This window comes from Nothobranchius furzeri, chromosome 8 (assembly GCF_043380555.1).
Source record: "Nothobranchius furzeri strain GRZ-AD chromosome 8, NfurGRZ-RIMD1, whole genome shotgun sequence".
NCBI classification, from domain to species: domain Eukaryota; kingdom Metazoa; phylum Chordata; class Actinopteri; order Cyprinodontiformes; family Nothobranchiidae; genus Nothobranchius; species Nothobranchius furzeri.
Window position 1 is genome coordinate 53,697,483 of NC_091748.1, and position 24,530 is coordinate 53,722,012.

The 24,530-nt window shown below is 43.3% G+C and overlaps 1 protein-coding gene across 1 annotated transcript in view; it reads right to left on the reverse strand.

Moving 5' to 3' along the window:
• Positions 1-1,973: 1,973 nt before the first annotated feature.
• The window catches only part of erich3 (glutamate-rich 3), a 32,339-nt gene continuing 9,782 nt past the window's right edge, over positions 1,974-24,530 (reverse strand). Inside the window, exons 6-14 of the mRNA XM_015971481.3 lie at positions 12,392-12,550; positions 12,127-12,324; positions 11,271-11,451; positions 11,013-11,199; positions 9,816-10,048; positions 9,606-9,734; positions 6,901-7,233; positions 5,778-5,912; positions 1,974-4,741 (exon numbers count right to left, since the gene is read on the reverse strand). Coding sequence (XP_015826967.3) covers positions 2,088-4,741; positions 5,778-5,912; positions 6,901-7,233; positions 9,606-9,734; positions 9,816-10,048; positions 11,013-11,199; positions 11,271-11,451; positions 12,127-12,324; positions 12,392-12,550 — 4,209 coding nt within the window. The 3' untranslated portion in view covers positions 1,974-2,087. The remainder of the gene's footprint in view (positions 4,742-5,777; positions 5,913-6,900; positions 7,234-9,605; positions 9,735-9,815; positions 10,049-11,012; positions 11,200-11,270; positions 11,452-12,126; positions 12,325-12,391; positions 12,551-24,530) is intronic.

Below are 24,530 nucleotides of genomic sequence, written 5' to 3' on the forward strand. Positions count from 1 at the left end.
TTGATCACGCTGAGTTTCACGTGCAAGTGAAACACAAACACCTATATCCTGCATCAGCTAGATGGGAAAACGCTAGGATTAGAAAAGTACATCATAATGTCAAATTGAGATTCATGGACTCGGCTATATTGCCTCATGACAGGGAAAGGCTGTTGGTTTAGCATCCAGGGAACAGCAGAGAACATATCAGCTAGTCGAAGCTAACCGTTAGCATTAGCGGCTCCACAACATGAAAGAATTCCTTCAGGTTGAGTTATTTGTGGAGATGAGACATCAACGTTAAAAAGCACATAGGGAGCCCAAGCCTCCTCCCCTTTCCCGTCGGCTCATGGGTCCACGGAAGAACAGAAAAATGAATGCAAGTCAACGGGGATAAAGGAGCTATTTTCTAATCCGTTTTGCCTTACGCCCTGGATCGCACAGATATTATACTTCTATTTAAATAAAAACTGATGAGTGTTTTGACCACGCCAGTCACATACTTTGAGATTTATCAGTTTGTAAAAGTTCGTAATTAGCATGACTACAAATCAGACGTCAGTATGCCACATAAATGACGTTACCACAGAATCTCCTCTCCCGTAGCGTAGCTGCTACTTACTAAACGGACAGATTTATGGTGGTCCTGTCTTCCTGAAGAAAGGATTTGAAGTTTGCTGAACTTGCAGCCCTTTTGCCTCTGTTTTCTCTGTGTCTGGTTCGATGACGTCACTTTTGTGAAGTGCATTTGTTATAATAAACGGAATTAGAAAAAAGCGTTTTTAGTCCAGTTGACTTGCATTTGTTTTTTTGTTCTTCGAGGGACCCATGGTCCGGCAGTAGATGGGCATGACTTAGGCTCCTTATAGAGTCCGTGGTAGAGTTGCATTGCTGTTAGCCAATCAGAGGCAAGATGTCTGAAAATCAGGAACAAAGACTCCAAATTCTGATGTGCTCTGCTCAGCTCTGCTGTTGCTCACTTTTACTTCCTGAAACAAGAGCGCCAGAGCTTTTTCCCAAAGAGACTAACTCACAAGGCATTCATATTCAGATGGGCTGCATGGTGGCACAGTTGTTAGCACTGTTGCCTCGCAGCACGAAGGTTGCAGGTTCGAAACTCGGCTGCGACCTTTCTGCGTGGAGTTGCATGTTCTCTCCATGCATGCGTGGGTTTCCTCCGGGTACTCTGGTTTCCCCCACAGATCACAACATGCCCTATAGGTTATAAATTGTAAGTCGCTTTGGATAAAAGCGTCCGCCAAATAAATAAACATATACACTAGAGACCACTGCAAATGTGTTGGGGAAAAAAACGAGTGAACTTGGTCTTTAACCGGCGATAAAAATGTTAAAAACAACCACTTTAGACAGAGGTAGAATTAGCATTGAGAGCCATTTCATCTAATCATTATCAGCCTAATGCTCCTGTTGATAGCATCCCGGAGTGATGATGTCAGAGCACTGACTGAAACGGCAGAGCAGCGTTCCGGTTACAGAGCTCTGATGAAAGCTGGGGAGCTTTTGTTCACCGGGTGGAAATGTAAAATGTAAGAGAGGCAAACTAAAGAGTCTGGCAGCTATGAATTATTTAATCGTGTGTGAGCAAGTAGATCAGTATCTGTTTACAGGTAATAGATGGTAGCAGCTGCACTCGATACCGCACTGAAAATACACTTGATTGATCCCAACAACAGGAGGAGATGGTCCTCTGTAAACATTTAATCCAGCAGTCAAAACACCCATTTCTGCAGATTAAGACATGAAGAGGGTCTGAGGAGCTTTTTAAGCTAATCCTGTTCGATCTAAAACGGCTGCTGCTGCTACAGCTGACTGTCAAAATTAGGAATAACAAATATCACATTACCTTACTGTTCACTCTCAGTGCTTGAAGCAGTCAGTAAAGGATAAGAAGTGTGACCAAGCAGCGATCTGTCCTCTGAGAACGAGCTCATGCCTCTTTTCACAGTGTCTTTAACGTCCCCATCGTCTCACTCCGGCCATTTTCACTGTAGGACGTGTCTTAGCCTTCATCAGCTGACTTAGATGTAGATGGTTCTGTAGTTTGGGTTTTGTTTGTGTCTTCCTGACTCTCTGGTTGGACACCCTGATTAAAATCTTGTTTTTAGGGACACGTCAGCTTGTTTTACATTAAAATCACTAACGTTTTCACCACTTTCATCCTCAAAAACACTCCCAGCTGTGACATCACCTAATAAACTTTCCACTTTAGTAAACATATTACTCTGGGACTCTTTCTCTGGTCCATCCTGTTCTTCTGTTCCATTGTCCATTTCTTCACCTTGTAATGAGGTTTTTACCTCATTTGTCTCCTTTTCTAGCAACGCATCATTGGTCTGCTCATTATTCTGATCATCTTCACCTCGAGTCTCCTCAGTTTCAGTTGGAGTTTTGTCCTCCGGCTCCGTTTCGTCCTCCTTCATCTTTAGCGGGCTCTCTGACCCCGCCAGCTCTGTAGATGGAGTTTCTTCATCGGTTCCAGACTCTTTTAAATCGGAATCCTCTTCCCTCAGATCATCCAAAGGCTCAACAAATGTCTCAAAATACTTGGAGCTTTGATGCATTTTGATCCAGTTTGTGACCATATCTGTGCTGTCTTCATCAGCTAAGGCTTCTGGGATGTCTGTCCTCACAGAGACCGTCTGTCCTCCATCATCTGCCTCCTCGTTTTGTGTTTGAGGCTTGAGCAGCACACTCGCTCCTTCCTCTGAGACCTTGCTGGCCTCCTCTCTGTCGTCTCCATTTTCTCCAGACTCTGGGAGTTTTTCACGCTCGGGCTCAACCTCCCCTTTGTCCAATTGTCCATCGACATCATCTACTGGTGCAGAATTGTACTCATCTGCCAAAAGAGCTCTCTCACTGACATTATCCTTAATGTTGGTGTCATCTTCAGTCAAATCTAGCTCTTTGATTTTGTCATCAGTGTCTGATTTGATGTCATTTTCATCTTCCCCTGTTTCATCATTGTCTCTTCCCTCCTCTTGTCTAAGATCTTCTTTCATTTCTGGACCAGATGTCTCTGGTTCTGAGTCTTTATTGGCTGATTCATTATGTTTTTCCAAACTGTTATCACCTTCTTTAGCGTCATCCTTTTGTTGTGTTGGAGAGCCTTCAGACTCCACTCTTACTTCTGCGTTCTCATCCTCTGTCGCTACATTGGTTTTTATTTCCTCTTCACTTTGCTTTACTGGCTCAGACTTGGTTTGATCTCCACCTGGAGCCGCCTCCTCCTCCTCCTCATCATTAGATTTGCCCTCATCTACAAAAGAAATCTCCCCATTTTCAGCATCGACTTCTCCTTTTTCACTTGTTTCCGCAGTTCCTTCATTAATGTTTTCATCTTCTGCTGTTTTTGGTGTTTCAGTCCCATCTGCTGCTTCCTCTGACTCAGCAACAGTTTCAGAATCTATCTTTGTTGTCTCTTCAGCCATGTCAGGGGCTTCCCTTTTCTCAGGTTCTTCTTTGATCTCAGATGTTTTGCCTCCTCCTGCTGTGTCCTCAATTACATCTGTTGTTTCTTCACCTTCTTTGTTATTGTCAGATTCTTTGTTCTCTGTCTCAACTTCCCCTGGCTTTCCTGCTTCATCATCTTTTTCCTCAGAAGCCATGTCTGATACGTTTCTTTTTTCATCTACTTGACTTTTCACATCTACCTCTGCTTCCGGTTCTTCTTTGATGCTCTGATTTTCAGCACGCTCATGATTCTCATCGTTTTCAGTCTCTTCTTGTTCTTCTATGTTATTTACTTCATTCTGAGGTTTTACAGCTTCTTCTTCATTCTCCTCCCCACCAGCCTCAACTTCAGTAATCTCTGCTGTGATACTGTCATCCACCTTGTTTTCATCACCGATCTCTTCTGTTTGATCATTTTCTCCTTCCTGAGTATTTTCATCTTCTGTTATATCATCTGAATTCAGATGAGGTTTTTTCTCCTCCTCCTCGCCGTCATTAGACATCTTTTCATTTTCTTTCATCGCTGTTTCTACGTGTTCCTCCTCCTCACGCTTCTCCGGTTCAGAGTCATTGTTTCTTTCATCAGCTTCAGATGTTTGATCATTAGCTTCTGTTGTTGTTTCATCTTCTACCGTTTCCTCTGCTGTATGTTCGCCTGTAGGATCTGCAGCTGAGCTGCTCGGATTCTCTTCTGTTACTTCCGTTTCTGATGCTGGAGATGTGTCCTCGCTGTCTGGCTGCTGCAACCTCTCTGTGTCGGCTTCAGGTGGCTCTTCACAGCTGAGGGCCTCTAGCTCCTCTGAGGACTCTGCTTTGATCTCCACTGTCTCGCTTGCAGCGGTCTCCTCAGGGTTATCTGTCTCATCAGTCTCTTTACTCAGCTCTAATACTGATGATTCTTCTCTGCTTTTTGTCCTTTCATCCACCTCGCCAGGTTGAACATCACCCTCCTGATCAGTCTTCCTCTCATCGTTTTCTGAAGCCACAGCATCAGGAGACTCCCCTCTATCAATAGGATCTGTAGTCTTCTCCTCTTGAGCCACATTTCCTTCATCCACATGAAGCTGTGCCCCACCTGCTTCCTCTGATTCATCTCCATCTACTCCAGCTTTTTCATCTTCCTCAACCTCTTCGACCTTCTCCTCTTTGATGTTTTCACAGCTGTCAAGAGGCTCTTGCTCCTCATCCCCCTCCTCTTTCGTTGTTTTGGATAAATCTTTTTGTTTCTCTTCCACTTCTTCAGTCACACTTTCTTCATGCCTTGGCTCTTCCACAACAGTTTGCACTTCTTCTGAAAATAGAAGAAAATATTACAATTACTTTCTTCAACATACACTGCACTGCCAAAAATGGAGTTAACTAAGCAAACAGGTAGGAGCCTCCTGTTGGATAATTACTCTATATGGGTGATAATCTTTCAGCTGGCAACAAGTGATTTAACCCCAACTGGTGCAACGACCTGCTTCTCATTTCTTAAGAACCACATCTAAAGGCACATCTGGTGGTTGTGGAAAAGATGTTAGGCTGTTTGAGAAGGGTCAGATCATTGACATGCATCAAGCAGAGAAAACATCTGAGGAGATTTTAGAAACGACTAAAACTGGGTTAAGCTCTGTCCAATGCATCATTAAAATACCTGAAGGATAATGAGGAACCATCGTCTCTGAGGATTAAATGTGGCCGGAAAAAAATCCTGAACGATCGTGATCGGCGATGAATTAAATGTTGGGTAAAACCAAATAGAAGAAAAACAACATTAGAACTGAGGGCTATGCTTAATAGTGAAATAAAGAACATTTCTACACGCACAATTTGACGCGAACTCAAGGGACTGGGAATGAACAGCTTTGTACCTGTAAGGAAATCACTACCGAAAAAAAAAAAACTGGAAAAAAAAAACTGGTTTTAACTCTGAGTTGATGAGTTTTAAAGGGTAAAGTTCTGCGATTCAAAGGGATCTTTGGATGTTGTCCAATTAGTTGACTGAGTTTTAAGGTTAACTCTGTTCTGGTTTTAAGACTTTTGTCAACTTTGTGAAAACGCCTTTAGTTTCGGTAAAACTTTTAGGTGTTTTAATTGTTGATAAGGTGTCTTTTAACTGTTAACCTTTTTGAGAATTTTTTTGTTTTAATAATGCTCATCATCTGTTTGCACTAGTTTTTAAAACTTTTGATGACAATAAAACACTTTTAATTCCACCGTTCCAAGCTCTTATGTTACCCCCACCTTCACATTTTAAACAACACATGTCGGGGTTGTAACAAGCTGCGTGAAAAAAAAAGTTTTTCACTTTTCATTAAAAATAAAAAAAGAAGAAACTCTGGTACCTTTCTTGCCCGGGGTAGAGTCTTTGTCAGCGGACCCTTCCTCTTCCTCGGTGCTGGTGTCGCTCAGTTCAGGCTCAGAGCTGCACTGGGACTCCTTCAAGATGGCTTCTGCTAGCTTCTCCTGCACGGATTTAGCTTCAGAAACACAGAGACACGGTGCACATACAGATATTACATACAAATACCCTTTTTCTTGAACTGGAGGAGAACTAAAAGTAAGTAAACTGATGTAAAACAATGAGGGGAAAAAAGAGACGAAGAAGAAACACACCATCATAAACAAATGTTTTTAATTTGTTTAGGAATAAAAACACGAAAACACCAAAAACATGCAAAATGTAAAACATGAGGCACAAACAAACAGACTTTGCAAACGTCTCATTTTGAGGATTCCTGTTATGATAAAATAATTCATACCACTTGGTCTAAGAAACTGGCTACAAACAAACTGCTAATCAGTAAAAATGAGGAGGTAGCATTCCTAGAGAACGCCGTCTCAGCAACCCAAACGTAGACTTAATACTTACAGATAATTTCAAAAGAACTGAAACTGTTTAATTTGTTCGGGTGCTCATTAGATTTGAACAGGAAGCAGCTCCCAGCTGCACATTTCTAGGATTCTTAGATCAATTTCTGTATGTAATTATGTGTTTTTACAAATCACTGCTTCCTTCGTCTTCTCTGCAATTTAAACAGTGAAGACTATTTTTACATGATTAGCAGCACTTTAAAAACAGATAAAGCAGTTTTAAGAAAAACGAAAGCAGACGAAATGTAAATAAAGTTTTGTTCAACCCCAAAGGGTGAACAAGATCAGACAAATAAAAGTTTAATAAGTGAAATAATAAAAATGAGTCAGGCAGAGAATCTGGAACACATAAAAAACATTAATAAAAGAAGAAAGCATTTGATTTTTCCACCATTGAAACTTTAAGCTTAAATAAATGATGTTGATAACACAAGCTAACAACACAGGAACACTGTGTGCTTGTTTAGTTTTAGTGTTGCTTAAACTCAACACAAATTCTAGTAAGATTCAACTTTTGATAATTGTGGAAAAACCTCCACGATGAAAGCATCGCCCTTGTTTACTCTTCAGCTGTATCTTTAGGTTTATTCTCACCCCTCTCCTGCTCATCCTCCTCTTTGTTCCCGTCTCCCGTGTCCTCGTGGGTCTTGTCTTCTGAGTTGCGATTGTTTTGTTTGTCCTCGCTCCCTGAGGGGACGCTGGTCTCAGAGATTTCTATCTCTGTACTGTCCCCCGCACTGTCCAATACAGTCTCTTCTTTGGTGGCAGCAGGTACTTGAGTTTGTGGTTCCTCCGTCTCGTCGGTCGGAGAGGCAGCTTCCTCCTGATCCTCTTCAGGTACATCCTTCTTCTCGTCCTTTATGCCTTCACTATCACTCTCCTCCTGATCGCTGCCTGAGCTGCTGGAGCCTGAATGAGATGTGATGTCTGTGCAAAGAAAAGGGAACTTTTTTTTATATACTTTAAAGGTATACAGTATTTCACCCCTAGCTGAAACTTAGTCTGATGCCATATTCCCCAGCGTTAGATATGCATTTTGTAACCAGCCCAGTCATTGTCCTAATCTGGCAGAATTTCATTTGCGTTAGCTTCGCATAAACAATAAGTGAATGGTAACAGCTAGCCTTTATGCAATAATCATCCAAAATTTTCTTGGTGACCTCAATAATCACATCAGAGGCAAATGAAAAACACGTAACACAAAGAAATTATACGAGTAAGTTTAGCCCTGGGAATGCTTTATGAAAAAGCACCGCTGTAAAGGTTGATTTATGCTTGAAGCTTCCGCGAGGTCCGCACGGCTCCGCGCGGAAAAGTTGCGTCATTTTGCGTCATTTTAACAACCACGCCCCTCTGCCGCGCCTCCGCACGGCCCAGAATTTCCGCAATGCGCACCTCGGAAAATTTCTAACCACGCGGACGGACGAACGCGGAAAAACATGGCGGACCGGCAAGAACTAGTACGGCAGAGTTCGTAAATACAGTCATTTGTATGATTCAGCTCTCAAAGATCACCGTGATCAGCATGTTGTTAATAATTCTTGGAGAGAAATAGCTCGTACTGTCGGAAAAGACGAGAACACTGTTAAAAATGCTGAAATGCCATGTTGTAAACAGTCATTTCTACTTCTACTATGCTGTAGTGTTGGATGCATGCCGTAGAGCTCCATGCTGCCCCGTTCAGTTTGGGAGAATATTGGCTCACCGCAGAGACGAGCCGCACGAACCATAAACACTACGAGTTGTGAAGCGCGTTCCAGCCGCGAGCCGCATCACCGCGCGGAAAGTGAATGCGTCAAGCATAAACCAAGCTTAAGTCGTCGCTGCAAGGCAAGCACCTCCAAAAGACATGTACTTACACAAATGCATGGCTACTAGGCCTACACTCATTAGTTTTTCTGAAGGAACAGCACTAAAATTGCACTAAAATGGCAGAGTACATTACAGATGAAGTAGGAGAATTTTGGGATGTAACAGTTTGTCCATAGGGGGCGCTGGGGCGCCACCCCACCAGTCTCACAGGAAAAGGAAGAAGATAGGAATTACTAAATAATTTTAAAACACCTTAAATTTTTAACTGAACAATCTGTATATAATACAGACTATACATTCTGTGTATTATCTGCGTTTGAGTAGTTCTAAATGTTCTCCGACTCTTTTACTAAGGTCGTGTGATGTTTTTCCTGTTCCTTTGGGGTGAAACATTTTACCATAGACCTACGCTATAACTGGCACATGCACATGGATCCCCTTCCAATACAGAACATAGGAGAGCCTTCGGGTGCAGAACTTTGCACCTGAATCATGTGCAGAAGAACGGAGCTGAGATCAGCTGAGATCAGGACGCTCACCCAGAAGCTCTCCTCAGTCCAGTGCTAGCTAACAGGCTGTGCTACTGGTGCTTTGTTGGGTTTCTGTTGCCTCCTTTTTGAGCTGCCTGGCACAGATCAAGCCTGGAGTCAGACAGGTATTACATATCTAAACTAACTAAAACACACTGTATTTTTGCTTTAATGTAATCTTTTTAAATAGTGTGATGAATAAGAATGGTACTTTGGCGTACCTTAGTGGTAATATGTGGTTAGAGCGCATCTAAAAACTGACTTGCAAAAATGCGCCCCAGCAAAAAATTATTTGACCAGCCGCCACTGCTTTTGGGGCCGCTGCATCACCAAGAAAAAGTATGATCATTAATGAGTAATTTTAAAGGCTAGCTGTTACCATTCAGTTGCACTGGCTATGCTAATCTAATGCAAATAAAATTTTGCCAGATTAGGAGAACGACTGGTTGCTAAATGCTTTTTCCCACTTATCTAATGCTGGGGAATATGGCAATAGACTAAATTTACCTTAGGAGCGTAATATACATTTAACCTTATTTTCTGTCAATTTTTAAAATATTGACATGTTTAATTAGGATTTAAATGATACATGACCCACACTTGTATAGCGCCTCTCAGAGTAAGGACTCCAAAGCGCTTTACACTACAGTGTATCATTCATCCATTCACACACACATTCACACACTGATGGTGATGAGCTACAATGTAGCCACAGCTGCCCTGGGGTGCACTAACAGAGACGAGGCTGCCGAGCACAGGTGCCACCAGTCCCTCCGACCACCACCAGCAGGCAAGGTGGGTTAAGTGTCTTGCCCAAGGACACAACAGCAGAATTCTCTGTCCGGAGCCGGGATCGAACCTGCAACCTTCCGATTACTGGACAACCCGCTCAACCTGTTGAGCTACTGCTGCCCGATTATGCCCTCTTTATGTGTTAGAGCAAAAAGATTCACCCACCATCATCAGTCTCAGAGGCCTCCTTCTCTTCCTTCTTTTCAGTGTGGTTGAATGGAGATGGAGATGTTCCCTTTACTGTGGCCTCCTCTACAGGACCCTCATCATCTGCTTCAAAGTCTTCTTCATAATCTAAGAAAACAGAACACATGAGAAAGATCTGTGAGCTGAGCTTTAACTCAGAAACAGTTGTGTTTAAGTAGATTTGGTTACCATCTCTGCCTTTGGCTCCAACAGGTGCCGTTTGTTCTTTATTTCTAGTCTCTGGGTCACGTGTTGGACTGGTGTCAGATTCTGAGCGGCAGGCTGCATCCTCCTGTGTCCTCGCTGTGCCCATCTCAGGTGCATCTACCGGGCTATCCGCCGATTGCTCTTGTGCGCTAACTTCTTTCTTTCTCTTTGGAGGAGGAATGGGCTTTGTATCTAGTCCCATCGCTAAGATGCACCTAAAAATAATCACAAGATTGTAACATCATGAAACAAACAAAACACCTTTTGAAATCAATAATTCATCTTGTGACTGTATTCAAATATTGTACAATATTCAGAGTAGTACAAGAGTGGTAAGTCAATTACTTCCTTCCTAGAGCAAATTTTAGTTCCTATTTAATAATAAAACACACTGAATTTAACTGAAAATGAAACCTAATATCCTAAAAAAGATCAAAGGATGTTTGAATAAAAAGTCAAAGGTGCATAATTTATTAATAATATCATTATTGATTTATATGATTGTTACCTAAACGAATATTATAACCATTTTCTCTAAATAAATAAAAAATAATGAAATCAATTTTTAAAAAAGAACAAAACTATTTCTTTATTCTTAGTGTGAATATTAAAGGGTTAAAGTTCTCAAATTGCAATTAAGAGTCTTAATTACAACAGATTTCCTCCATACTCCCAAAAGGTGTTATTTATTTATTTATTTATTTTTAGGAAGAGGGGCAATACATATTAATGAACATTTCAATAAATGTAAATATGCCACATTATAGCCTTGGGCTAATTTCCACCTGCAGACCCTCCGGCAGGTTGATGTTAGACACAAAGTAGTGGAAACATACAGAGATAGTATTTACAAGTCATGTGACAGAGACAAAAACAGTCATCCCATTATACTAACACAAACAAATGTCAAGGAAAGTGGACACAGACGACAGCATAGATAACAATAACGGAAACACATCAATTATATTGCACAAACCCCGATACTGCATATGCCCTGACTGTTTTTAAAAAATGGTTTTACTTTTCAGACGTCCCTTGCACTATTAAATATCATTAAGGGTTTAATGGTTGCCTTCTACAATCCGAAAAAAATCATGTTACTATTGATGCTGAACAGGACAAAGATGTGACTATTACCCTCTACCCATTAACCCTGCCTGTACGCCTTGAATGCCCTACCTGTAACAAGGAGCGGCCCCCTCCACGCTGGAGAAGCCAAAGTGTCCGTGCCGTCCTCCGAGTCGGGAGCTTTTCTTGTGTTTGAACTCGCAGCAGGAGCTCAGCCGCTCCACCTGCAGCCCGTTCAAGTAGAAAGTCAAGCTGAAGGGGAAGCCTCTGTGTCGCCTGGAAATAAACTGGAATGTCTCTGAGGGAGAAATGGAGGGCGAAGATCAGAGAGATGAACAACCAATTCTAAAATCCTTGTCCCAGACACACCTCCCTCCTGGAGATATCCCCTGAACACACACAGGTTTTCTCCTCCACAGTGCTGCTGAAACACTCTGACCTCGTCTGATGTGTCGATCAGGTCGTTGGAGAGATGCACCGTTTTACCAAAGTACACCATGTTCACGTGTACTTTGGTTTGGTGAATGGAGCTCCTCAGCCACGGGGGCTCCTGAAGGGCATAATAAGGAAATATGGGGCTCAATAAACAGTTTTAAACAGTAAATCAATCAAACCTCATTGATCCTATTTCAAACACACCAAACTGTTCCACATTAATTTCAGTAACACTCAGTTGATAATTGGCAAACATTTTATATCGTAAATTGAAGGTTAATTTTACTCATATTTTTAATACATTTGCAGTGGTCTCTAGCAGGAATGAATGCCTTGTAAGTTGCTCTCTGCGTATCAATATGGGTGAGCCCATAAACGCTGTGATGTGGGATGTTGAACTGACAGGCTTTTCTAATCCAAGCATTTCCTGTCTAATTTTTATTGGTGGCTAATGCAGGAAATAGGGGTAGAAGACTATTTTCACTTTTAGCCTGCATGAACTCAGAGTGACTGATTATTTTAAAAAATAATGATTAAAAAATGGTTTCTCAGTGAACTTGCTCTTTAAAGCTGATGAGGGTATTTGCACTGGCTGATACAACTACAGTGTAGTATTTTTTGATCTTCTGTAACTATTTTTGAGAATTTTAAACAAAACAAAAAGAACCAAGCAAACAAAGAAATACAATAAAACTCCTGATATGACCAGGAAAAGGGGCATTTCTGAAATTTTTTTTTTTTAAGATTTGTTGTCAGACTAAGCGCAGGTGGGCTGAAAGAGAACACTGACGTCAGTGCCACTGGGTGCAGTGGTGGGGTGCAGTCTGCGTCCTCTGATGGTGCCACTGGGAGTGACCTTTAACCCCCCCTCTTTCCTCTTTGTCACCGGAGGCACCGGTGCCACATAGTTGTTGATGACTGGGAGGTAGGGCGAGGTGCCGTGGTGCGCCTCCAGTGTGGTCAGATGTCTGCAGGACTTCCTGTCCATCTTGGGAAGAAGATCATGAGGTCTGATCAAACTCAACATTGTGATCAAAAAAGTGATAAATACTCACAGTTTGGTTGAACAGCAGGTCGTTCTCAGGAGGGGGTTCATGGAGTCTGTAGGGGGAACTGTGTTTGAGCGAAGCAGAGGCGCTGGCACTGTGGATGGGCTTTAGGCGCACCGGCCTCTGCATCTTCCCTGGAGCTGTGTTGGGTTGAGACGAGCCCGGCTAGAATAACCACAGCGTTTAGTTTTGTTTAATAAACCCTGAGCAGAAAGAATAGTCACTGTGTGGAATATTCTTTTACAAACTTTGTGGTTTTATGTGTCACAATGTTTTCACTAAACTTTGTTTTGTTTGTTCTCAACCACCAGGCTACGGATGAGTCCTTTGACCAACTGGGTCTCAGAGTAAAAACAAAGTTTTCTAACAAATCATGTTATTTCAACATTTGTATATATTAGTCTGCTAGGTGGTTTATTTTGAAATCTAACATAATAATATTGTTCAAAACTAACTTCACTCATTTTTTTCAACACATTTGCAGAGGTCTGTAGTATCAATGAATGCCTTGTGAGTCTATCTCTGTGGGAAGAAAGCTCTGGCACTCCTGTTTCAGGAAGGAGAAGTTAGCTGGGGGAGTGAGGAGCAGAACACGGCCGGATTTGGAGTCAGTTCCTGATGTTTGGACATCTGTGCTCTGATTGGATAACAGCAACACGACTCTACCACTGACTCTGCTCTGCAATGTTGATGTTTTATCTCCACAAATGACGCAAGCCTGAAGGAGTTCTGCTATGTTGTGAAGTTGCTAATGCTAACGGTTAGCTTCCACTAGCCAAGACATTTTCTGCAGTTTGCTGGATGCTAAATCAACAACAGCCTTCCCTGCTGTAGTGGTAGTTTTGTATTTCAAACAAACAAACATACTTTGTACTGAACATTCGTCAGGGTTTTCTAATCTGAGTGTTTCCCTGTCTATTATCTATCAGCGTCTAATGCAGGAAATAGGGGTAGTAGACCATTTTCACATTTAGACTGCATGTTAAACTCAGGGTGACTGATCATATTTTAAAAATAACAAGCAAAATGGGGTTTCTCAGCAAACTCTGTCTTTAAAATGTGTCTTATCTTGTGTATTTTATCGCATCCTGAGGGTATGATTATCACCACCACTGTTCCACTGATCCATCTATGCAAAAAGAATCTTGTATGAAACAAATCTGTCATACAAAATAAGGAGACCCAACGAACTTAAAGGTTGAATGTTTTTTCATCAGACACATAATTAAATCCTCATTGTTTAAATACCGTAAATCCTCTAATACAGGCCGGTATTCAATTAAAGGCCGGGTCTCCAATTTTGGCCGGTGTCAGAGTCAGCGGAGGTAAATAATGGCCGGTCTCTTATTGTGGCCGGATGGAATGTGGTAACAAGCAAGTACAAGCGTCCCAGCGGCAGGGTTATAGTCCCTAAATCAACCAGCAGGGGGCAGTAGGGGTTCACGCAGACATTTATTTGGCTTTTTCTTCAAGCTTTATAACGCTTCAGACACGATCCTCTATCACGCTCCTACCACACAGAGTCACGGTGTCAGTTAACCATGCTAATTCAACCCGCTCCACAGAACACACATCACCTTCCCTGTGGCTTACATAACACTCACACAACACGCAAATCAGCACATAGGAACTAGCAGAACGATAGGAAACACATATAACACAATACCCAGAATGCACCTGGCTTACAACCCCAGCCAGGTCATTACACTATCAAGTTCAAAGAGAACGTGCTGATTATGCTGCAGAACACTCTGGAGAGCAGCAGTAGGCGGTGTATGAACTACAGTAATCCCTCGTTTATCGCGGTAGATGCGTTCCAGACCTGGCCGCGATAGGTGAAAATCCGCGAAGTAGGGACTCCCAGCATGCCCCTCGCGGGGATTCCCTCCACGTCGCATCTACGTCACAAACCGCGGCTATAAACGGAAGTCGCCTTTACAGCTCAGTCATCGTTTCTTCAGATTCATGATCAGAGTTTCCAACCTACCGATCAATCCAACGAACTATCAGCTCATAGTAAGTTATCTTACTTACTTCTGGAAAGCCCGGCATTTCTGTGTCACTTCGTTGACGCTCGAACGCTCGGGGGTTTCCTAGAGCAGCCGGCGTTTCACCGACGCTCTCACTTCCGCGTCTGTGAAACCACGCTCCCTATTGAATTATCGTATGATCACATTCTCTGTGATCAGCAATGCGCTGTGCCAGACCGTAGGTACTGACACGCGATCGTTCATGTCGGTTCAATTCCTTTAATGTTTTCTGTCTTTTATTTGCGCCTGATGCATTTCGCTGCATGCTGTGGAGCGGGGCGGTGCGCGCATCAACTTGTCCTCCAACGCACTGATCACTGATACGGCCGCCAAACAGCGAGCGCTCCGCTGTTTTTGCGGTCGGTAGATATTTTAGAACTGCAGTTCAAAGGTAACTCATGAGGTGAATATATATGAACCCAGGCAGCAGTTTTTCTTTAGGATTGAGAGGAGATGCAGGAAGATAATAAACAGACAGGACAGAAAAATAGTCAAATAAAAACAAGTTAGTTTTTGTACCTGCTGTTGCAACAAACAGACACCACTGAAGGTCATCAGAAGTGAGGAACAGAAAATGAAATAATTATTTTAATGTTTAGAGCAGCAGGAACTCCGAGAGGCTGCAGGCACATCAGTGAGTTTGTGGCTGCTGCGCAGGGGGAGGGGGGAGAGGGCTGAAGCAGAAACTACCGTTGTTAAAAGAAATGTGTTTAACTTTGAAAATGTGGGCACAATTTTAATTGTCAAAAACTCCAGCAAACCATTAGTTCATTTTGCTCAAATAGAAATAGAGGCCTGCCTCTAATACTGGCCCTCCTTCCAATAAAGGCCTGGAGCTTGATGAGCTTGAGTCAAATACAGGCCCGGGCCTGTATTAGAGGATTTACGGTATAGAATTGTTACATTTTAATTTGTCTTTTATGTACAGTTCTGGTCAAAAACATGCATTACTTATCACAAAGAGACACTGACCCATTCTCAAAACAAATAAAAAAATTCCAGCTTTTCTGTTCCTTAAAGAGCAAATCACCCCCAAATCAACTTTTTTTTCTGATCAACTAAATACACACGTGTCTAATCGTGCTGCAGACACGTGTAGTCAATAGTTTTGTACTTTAGTGGATTTTAGTTAAAATTTAAATTTTCTGCCTAAAACTGTCAGTATTCTGCCATTGTCAGGTAAAAACTCTGCACTGCATTTGAATTTAAATCTGCCATTGCTATTGGCTAAGAGGTACACTAGAACATTAGCTGGTACCATATGATGTCACAATGTCATTGTGAGCCTGTGTGTGTGTATTTGTTAGCGGCTCCGCCCTCTCGGTCTGTTGGGCAACAGCATTCGTTGTGTTTTTCAAACAGGAAGTGGGAGTTGAGTAAGAATATGGTAGGGGGTGACTTGCTCTTTAAATGCTTTGGTATTCTAGGATATGAAAATTTCACATTCAATATAAAAATTAATAAAAAAAAGCCTTAAGACATTAGCAGACATAAGTACATCTGTGCTTTGTTTCTGTCTTCTCATCCTCTCCTGATTGATGTGTTTCAAACAAGACTCAGCCTGCTGAGGTGAGAGATGTTTGCAAAATAGAGGAGGAGATTCATCGAGTAAGCAGAGATCAAGAACAGGATTACCATCTCTGTTTGTTCAGGCATCAAGCTCCGTGTCTTTTTCTGTTTCAGAGATGACATTCAGCTAATCCTCTCCACTCAGAAACATGCTTTTGCACACAGAGTAAACAGCCGATAGAGTTCAGACATCAGCAGCAGTGTTGATGCAAAGATGGAGACTCTCACCATCCACAGAAAATATTTATATTAGATTCTGAAAGAGTAGTGTTGGAATTCTTAAAATGTGATTGACAAAAAGATCAATCTATTTGCTTCTTTATTTGCCTTAAAGGTACGGTTGACTGAAAGTATAACTAGTATAATCAGTCAATGAGTTTTTCATGCAGGCTGAACATGAAAATAGTCTCCTACACCTGTTTCCTGCATTAGCTTCTGGTAGAAAATAGATGGTGAAACTCTAGGATTTGAAAATCCTGACATATCTACGAGACCGCACCCCTCGGGGGGCCCTATGGGGGGTACTCCGGGAGTATGGGGTACCAGGCCTTCTGATACGGGCTGTTAGGTCCCTGTATGACCGGTGTCAGAGCTTGGTCCGCATTGCTGGCAGTAAGTCGGGCTCGTTCCCAGTGAGAGTTGGACTCCGCCAAGGCTGCCCTTTGTCACCGATTCTGTTCATAACCTTTATGGACAGGATTTCTAGGCACAGCCAAGGTGTGGAGGGCATCCGTTTTGGTGGCCTGAGGATCAGGTCTCTGCTTTTTGCAGATGATGTGGTCCTGTTGGCTTCATCAGAACGTGATCTTCAGCTTTTGCTGGAGAGGTTCGCAGCCGAGTGTGAAGCAGCTGGGATGAGAATCAGCTCCTCTAAATTTGAGACCATGGTCTTGATTCGGAAAAGTGTAGAATGCCTTCTCCAGGTCAGGGATGAGGTCCTGCCCCAAGTGGAGGAGTTTAAGTATCTTGAGGTCTTGTTCATGAGTGAGAGAAAACTGGAGCGTGAGATCGATAGGCGGATTGGTGCTGCATCTGCAGTGATGCGGGCGTTGTACCGGTCTGTCGTGGTGAAGAGAGACCTGAGTCAGAAGGCGAAGCTCTCGATTTACCAGTCGATCTACGTTCCTACCCTCACTTATGGTCATGAGCTTTGGGTAGTGACCGAAAGAACGAGAGCGGCCGAAATGAGTTTTCTCTGAAGAGTGGCTGGGCCCTCCCTTAGAGATAGATAGAGTAGATAGAGTAGATGGAACTCAGTGAGATCCCCCCTGAATCAGTCCATTGACCGAAACAGTTTGGATTAGGGATTCAATGGCAGTGCACGGGCCGGCGCATGTCACTCAAGAACTCCCCTCTGATTGTTGGGTTGTATCAATGAAGAGCAAAAGAACAGAGTAGAAAAGAATGAAAGGACAGAGTAAAGAAAAAACGAGAAAAAGAACAGAATAGAGGAAAAGAAGAAAGGTAAAAAAAAGGGGGGGGGGGGTTTGGTAGAAACCAGGTAACAGAGGTGGCACCGTGGTTTACGTTCAACCACAACTGAGCCGGACTAGGCTAAACCTGGCTCCCCCAATTCCTCCTCCTAAGTATAGGAGAGGGAATGGGAGAGTAAAAAAGGTGAGAAAGAGAACAGAATGGTTTGTAGTGCGGTCCCAACTACACTTCTAAATAAAGGTCTGTACATGCTTTATCCGTAATTTAAACGAGTTATCTTAGCTCCGTCATTCGGGAGGGGCTCGAAGTAGACCCGCTGCTCCTCCACATCGAGAGGAGCCAGTTGAGGTGGCTCGGGCATCTGGTCAGGATGCCTCCTGGACGCCTCCCTGGTGAGGTTTTCCGGGCACGTCCAACCAGGAGGAGACCTAAAGGTAAACCCAGGATACGGTGGAGGGACTATGTCTCTCACCTGGCCAGGGAACGCATTGGGAATCCTCCGGAGGAGCTGGCCCAAGTGGCTGGGGAGAGGGAAGTCTGGGCCTCTTGCCTTAGGCTACTGCCCCCGTGACCTGACTCCAGATAAGCGGATGAAAATGGATGGATGGATGGATATCTACGTCACACTGTGAATTAGCATTAGTGGACTCACCGATTTTGGCTCACGACAGGGAAGACTGTTGCTTTAACATAACAGTGGATGCATCGGCTAACAGGGCTGCCAGGATTTGAACTTTTTAATGCGTGAGAGCAGGGGGGTTGGGGGGAGTGCGTGCAGACCCTACCATCTTTGTGAACTTACCATGAGAGTGAGGGGGGGGGGGGTGTTCTTCAGCGTGACATATTGTAGGTGTGGGGTGAGAGCGTGTGCAGAGGGTCAAACGCATGTGTCTTACACTCAGAGAGTGAGTTTTTATTAGTGAGTAAAATTATATTAATGTACTTTAATTTGCTGGTTGAATGAGGGGAAATGCTGTGTTATTTATCTGTTTGGTCAAACATGTTAGTGGGGCTGCTTAAGAAGCTTGAGCGGGTGATCTCATAAGTATGGACTTGGGCATTTTCAACATGTCTTAAGGCTGTGGTTGGCACTTAATGCACTGTGATTTATTATCGTGTGATTGTTCAGCAAAACAATGTTGATTTTATATTTCCTCATCAGGTTGACACAGTGATAGTTTGCTCTTGTTGTATTGTTGTGTCCCTTTTTTGTTCTGTTTTTCTCTTTCTGCGGGTCTAAAAGCAGACTCTTGTTCATCACTGATTGTTTATTTTTGTGGGACCCCCCCCCCCCTTTTGTTTCTTCCTTTCTCTTTCACCTCTGTCTCCGTGTCTGGTCGGAATTATAAAGCATCCAAGCATCCAAAAACAAAGTTTTAAGTATCAGGCGTGACATTAAAGCAGCAGCTTTGATGCTCCACCTGAGAGTAAATCTATCATTCAGACGTTAATTCTGTTTGAGTCACAGCCAGACAGAACACAGGAGAAAAAATAAAGAAAGAAACTTGAGCGGGTGCCCAGCTTCTCCTGTCACCTGCTCGGGAACAGCAGGCGGCTGGCTGTTCTTGTTTCCCGGGGCAGCCGGGATTTGCGGACCGGCTTTGATGCGAGGCTGTAGTCATGCTAATCCCTCTGGGATTAATAAAGTATCTTTGAATTTGAATTGAATGCTGGTCACTTGTGGATCTCTGAAGGAGACCACAGAAACACTGCAGCTCTATCAGTTGACGCTGACTCACTTTTGCATCGCTCAACTGCAGTTTTCTCTTAAATACTTTGCTTGTTGAATGGGGGAAAATTCTATGCATGTACCATAACACTGCTTGGTCATTCAGCTCCCTGTCGACACAGAGCCGGGAGCCGAGTCAACAGTGGTGAACTCGCGGATCTTTGACAGTGATGGACCAGCAAAGACTGATATCCTCAATCAGCTTACCTAGTTATGATTTCATTACTAAGCAGGCCAGAGGTGCTTTCATTTTGGAGTTGCTTTACTGCGTTTTGCTTGCTAAAAATGCCTGGAAAAACTCAGTTAGCTATGGGTTAGCATGTAGCTAATATCCTGCTGATCTCCAACCGTGGAATAAGAGCTGATGTAAAAGGCCAGGGCGCCTGGCTACAATCGCAGCGGTCTGAGGCTCTGCTTGTAATTTAACAATCCCAGTCCATTTTAGATCTCCACAGCCGACCAGCATGACTACAGCCTCGCATGGAAACCAGTCGGCCGTGCGGGTGGGCTATTTCGGAGCTCCTTCTGAGCTTCTTGGGTTAGCTAATTTAGCTAGCGACATTGGTTAATTTGCTCCAACCGTAACAGCCCCACCCTCAGCTCCACCTCTTTTCCCAGTTTTGGATTGTCTGGGTGTGACGAGACGTGTGACACCGTCATTATGGCGGTGGTGGGAACCTCCCATTTGGAAACAAAAACTCATAGTTCGAGCCTATGGACATTATTTGTCCAATATATATGTCGATGGTTCACACTGACATTGGTGCACACATAAACAACTGCAGAAATACATCCTGATGCTTTTTTCAAATCTTTTTAGCTTCTATCATATTATTCTACTCTTTTGTAATTTGATGGTATAGTTTTAGAACTGCTGTTTTAACCCAGTCAAAACCATTTATTTACATAATTTTAGTATGAAAACAATAACAAAAGTGGTTCTAACTGAAAATAAGACTTGTTGTAACAATTAATGTAATGGTGATCAAAAAATAGCCTTGAAATCACGATAATGATATGATATATGTGTAACGTGAGGAAATATGGGTTTTCTGTCACAATGGTGGTGTTGGACTCAGCTGTGTCAAAGCTGGGTCGCTGAGAACTTTCACCCACAGATTAAGACCTGAACGCCAGCGAGTCTGGGAGGAAACCATAACATCTGCCACCTGCAGTCTACCAGAAGATGTGTTTACATGAGTTGTACCCAGACCAAGTCAAAACATAAAGTTTAAACTTCTTTTTCTTGATTTTAATGTTAAAGTAACCATTATCATTTTGCTCATTATAAATGTGATTAATCAAATGAATGACTATTTAGCTTTGGGGTAATTATAATGGTTTAATGAATCCATTCTTAAATAATGTTGAGAATGTTTGTTACTGACCTTCACACACACTCAAGCACAAACATTCACACACATCCACACACACCTGCTCACAGTAAACTCCAGACACATTTGATGACGCACGTTTGCTTTGAGAAGAGAAAGGTTTTTGGTAAGTTTTCAGTCTTATGATTCAGTTCGTGTTGGGACAACGAGAGAGAACATACCTGAAAACCAAAGGGGGGGCAGAGCCTGTTGGCTCGTTCTTCCCCCCTTTCACGCTGTTTCTGCCAAGCCAGGCAGAATAGCTGAATCGCGACTTCTAACGAAGACTCATTACCGAGTCTTTTGATTTCTGAGTGAATTAACTTAAGAAAGCGCATCGATAAAACGCTCTACCACCCACGTGTACCGAGGGCAACTCTGGACCGGTTCCGTTCGACACCTATGTCTCCTGTCAGCCGCCGGTGTCATCTGGATGAACCACAACATCCTCCACGGCCCGGATCCGAAAGAGGGTCCACAAGAGTTCGGTGAGACAGAGCACGGTTTTAGCGTTTGATGCAGTTCTCTGATAAGACCTAAGTTTATCCAAACCATCACTTCACTCAGACACCTGTTTCTTCCTGAAGCAAAATCAGACTCACACACGCATTCATGTCACAACATTCTCAATCTTCATAAATTCACCAGAAGGTCTATTTGAGCAAGAACAGCATATAAACTGTTAAAAGATTGTCCCACAAAGTTGCCAATGTGATTGTTATTTCCTGTTTGTCAATTTTCAAAATCATTAGTTTAATTTGAAGAATTAAAACTTTTAATCCTTCAAACTTGTTTCCTCATTGAACTGAAACACAGACACTCAGATATTATCGGCAGTTTATGGATGAAAACAACCTTTGAGTCTTCTGAACAATATAAAATTTGGTTATTGATTTATTAAAATTAATATTCCGAATTAATACGTAGCATGGTTTCTCTTTCATAAAAGAGCATAAATCGATAACGCTACATTTAATGGCGAGCGTATCCAGTCTTCTATATCTGCGATATGTCTGATTTCTTACATCTAAAAGCTACAAACAACGCTTTTCTCTGTGTTTCACTTTGATGTCTTATTTTGAACTTAACCGGAAATTGTTCCGCTCACTAAATTCTCCGAACCTCAGAACCGAGACTAAATTCTCGGACACCTTTCGTCTCAGTGTGTTGACACTGTGGGCGAGCTATTGTGGAAAATATCTCCATTGCATGGGCGACTTATAGAAACGGAATCTGAACGGAATGCCCGTAGGCACCTACTGTTGCTTGATTGCACGGTAAACGTCGTAAGCCGGGTTATGGCCGTCACGCGTTACTGCATTCAGATTGCGTACGTTTTTTGAAGTCCGTATTACAAGCGGGGCGAGATGCCTACTTGTTAATCGGGAAAATTTAAGTCTGGTCGCTACAGACAAAGAACGCTAGACCTGGCCGGAGAGCTAAGCTAGCACCACAGTTAGACAAAAAGGGAACGCGTCCCGTTAGATTGTCATACCATTTCTGACACAGTCAGTCTGTGTCCTCACAAAACCCGCATTGGCGGTGGTTCTTGTAAATCGCTACGGTGTGTAGAATCTACATTTTGCTACGTTTGTCCGTCTGATAGCATCTCGGCAGCGTAGGGTTTATAATTTTTTTAATTATTTTTTTTATTATTTTTATTTTGGACCGGTGATCGGGTCGGCTTTCACAGCCTCCGTTGCTCGGTTCCATGCCTTTTTCTTCCATCTTGTGAAGTTGTGTGTATTCATTTCTCTATCAACAATTCCTTGTTTTACCCTGTGTCATAAAGTTAAGTAGGCTACGGACAGTCCTTGTTTGTGTGAGACATATTAAGGAATCTGCCCGGAGTTGTACGTCGGCTCAGAAGGTAAAAACGCGAGTTGCTCTGAACTTAATGGGGGATGGACGAGACACGACAAAATCTTTCTTGCACTGTTACACCTGATGTAAGGTTCTCTGACGTTCTGCTTCCAGAACATGCCAAGACGCAGGAAATTCACCGGCCGGGCATCGCTGGTCCCTCCGCCCGCCCGAACGGGCCCGTTTTAGGCGGGTGCCGCCGGTCGGGAACAGTGGGGACTAGTGGCTGCAGTTCGGTGCCAGCTGCACTGGGTCGGAGGTGGTTCTGGTCTGCACTTCATGTCGTGAATTCGAGCAGCATGCTGTTTACAGTCATAATGCTTTTTCTTTACTTTTATTTCTTCCAGGGGGTCAAAAACCCACCATCAACATCAAGGTTTGAAATAAACAACACTTTCTCTGCTGCTTTTAAGCTGAATAAATCTCTTGAGCCTATGGTTAACCTCTCTGACAAACAGGTTGTGCTTAATCCTTTGGTTCCTAATGCTTCTCCTCTGTCATCCATGTTAAAGGCTGAACATCCCTCCAGCATGGGTGTGAAATCTTCAGGCTGTGATCCACCGCTTCAGTCAGAGGTCTGTTTTACTCGTCAGTCCACCTCATGCACAAACCAGCTTCTTTATCGGGGCGTGATGGAAACGTCAGCCACCGTGAAACACTTGTGGTCTCCGGACGGAGCTACCATGCCATTTAGGGGGTTTGTGCCCGGACATCTTGACCTTTATGTGAATGACCTTGTCACTTTTCAGTTTGTGACCTCTGCTAATACGGTGGCCAATTCTTTTCTCCTTTCACAGGGGTGTGACTTAGTCTCGGGCCTCTGTGCTCTCTTTCCTGTGATTTCTCTTACAGGTGACCACGACGACGCAGAAAACCCTGCGGTTTCCAGCAGTCCTGTGGTCAGTGGCGATATTAAAGGTGGCTCGGTGGTTGCTGCGCACACCTCTCTCACGGGCTCGGGAAGACAACCCGGCCCGGGAGGTGTAGGTGCGTGCAGTGATGCTCTGGTCGGGGCCCCTCCTGACAAAAGGGGGGTGCCGAGTGGCTCTGAGTTTTCCGTGGCGGACTTCAGGCTGTTCGGGGGAACGCCTCCTCTGAGCGGGCGGGTCATTGCAGAAATCGACACTGACCTTCCACCAATTCAGCTGACGACATTGACCTCCGACCCGGAGTTAGGTGCAGCACCTTCTACGGGGCGGAGTTCTAGTCAGTCTGTAAATACTCTGGTTAAACCGGGTTTTTCGGATTCTGTGTGGGAACCTCCATCATTCTTGGGAATAAAGTATTCTTGGCTTCAGTTTTCAGGACAGACCATGTTCCTAAAGCTAGTGTCATGTCTGTATCTGATTCTAAACATAGCTAGGTTTGCTTTGACACCCGTGACACAACCATCCTTGGATCACTCCTTTTCAGAACCTCCAAGTCCAAAACCTCCAGGTCTTTGGACATCTGAACACCTACTCTTTCAGCACGATCCAGGTGACACTGTGCATCTTCTTGGTAATAGGGCTTTTAAGAGCTTAAGAACTGTTTGTTATGCTTCTCCAGTCTCACAGACATGGCATAGGTTTGAGCAACAAAAGGGGGGTGGAGAGCCTCCTCCTGCTTTGCGAGCATCATTTTCGCATTTCCAGTTCACTACTATTTCTGATCACAACAAAGTCGCCTCCGTAAAGCTGCAACACAACTTTGAGCAGGTAAAATCAGGTTCTGATCCAACAGTTAAACCATCAGCTTCGCTCCAGTTCCAAACGGAACCCTCAGGTAAATTCAAACAAGTTTCCCTGTGGGTTCGTAACACAAGATACAAACAGTTTGATAACCAAATCGCTTATGAGCCTGCTCCCACAGATACGTCCAAACTCGTGTCTCTGTGGGTCCGCAATACCAGATTCAAAACTCTATTCTGACCGACTATTCTGACCGGATTCTTTTCCACTGACTGGTGGACCGTTACAAATTCTCTCGTTTGTGGGATGAATTTTTAACAAATGTGATATCCTTTGGGGTTTTTTTTCAGGTTACCTGCCCCCAGCCAGGGTCCTGTTACTAACTCTCATCTTTAGGGATTACTAACCTACTGATTTACATTTTTAGAACTGATTTACATCTCTATCTTTTTATTAGTGCTTTGTGTAGCATGATTA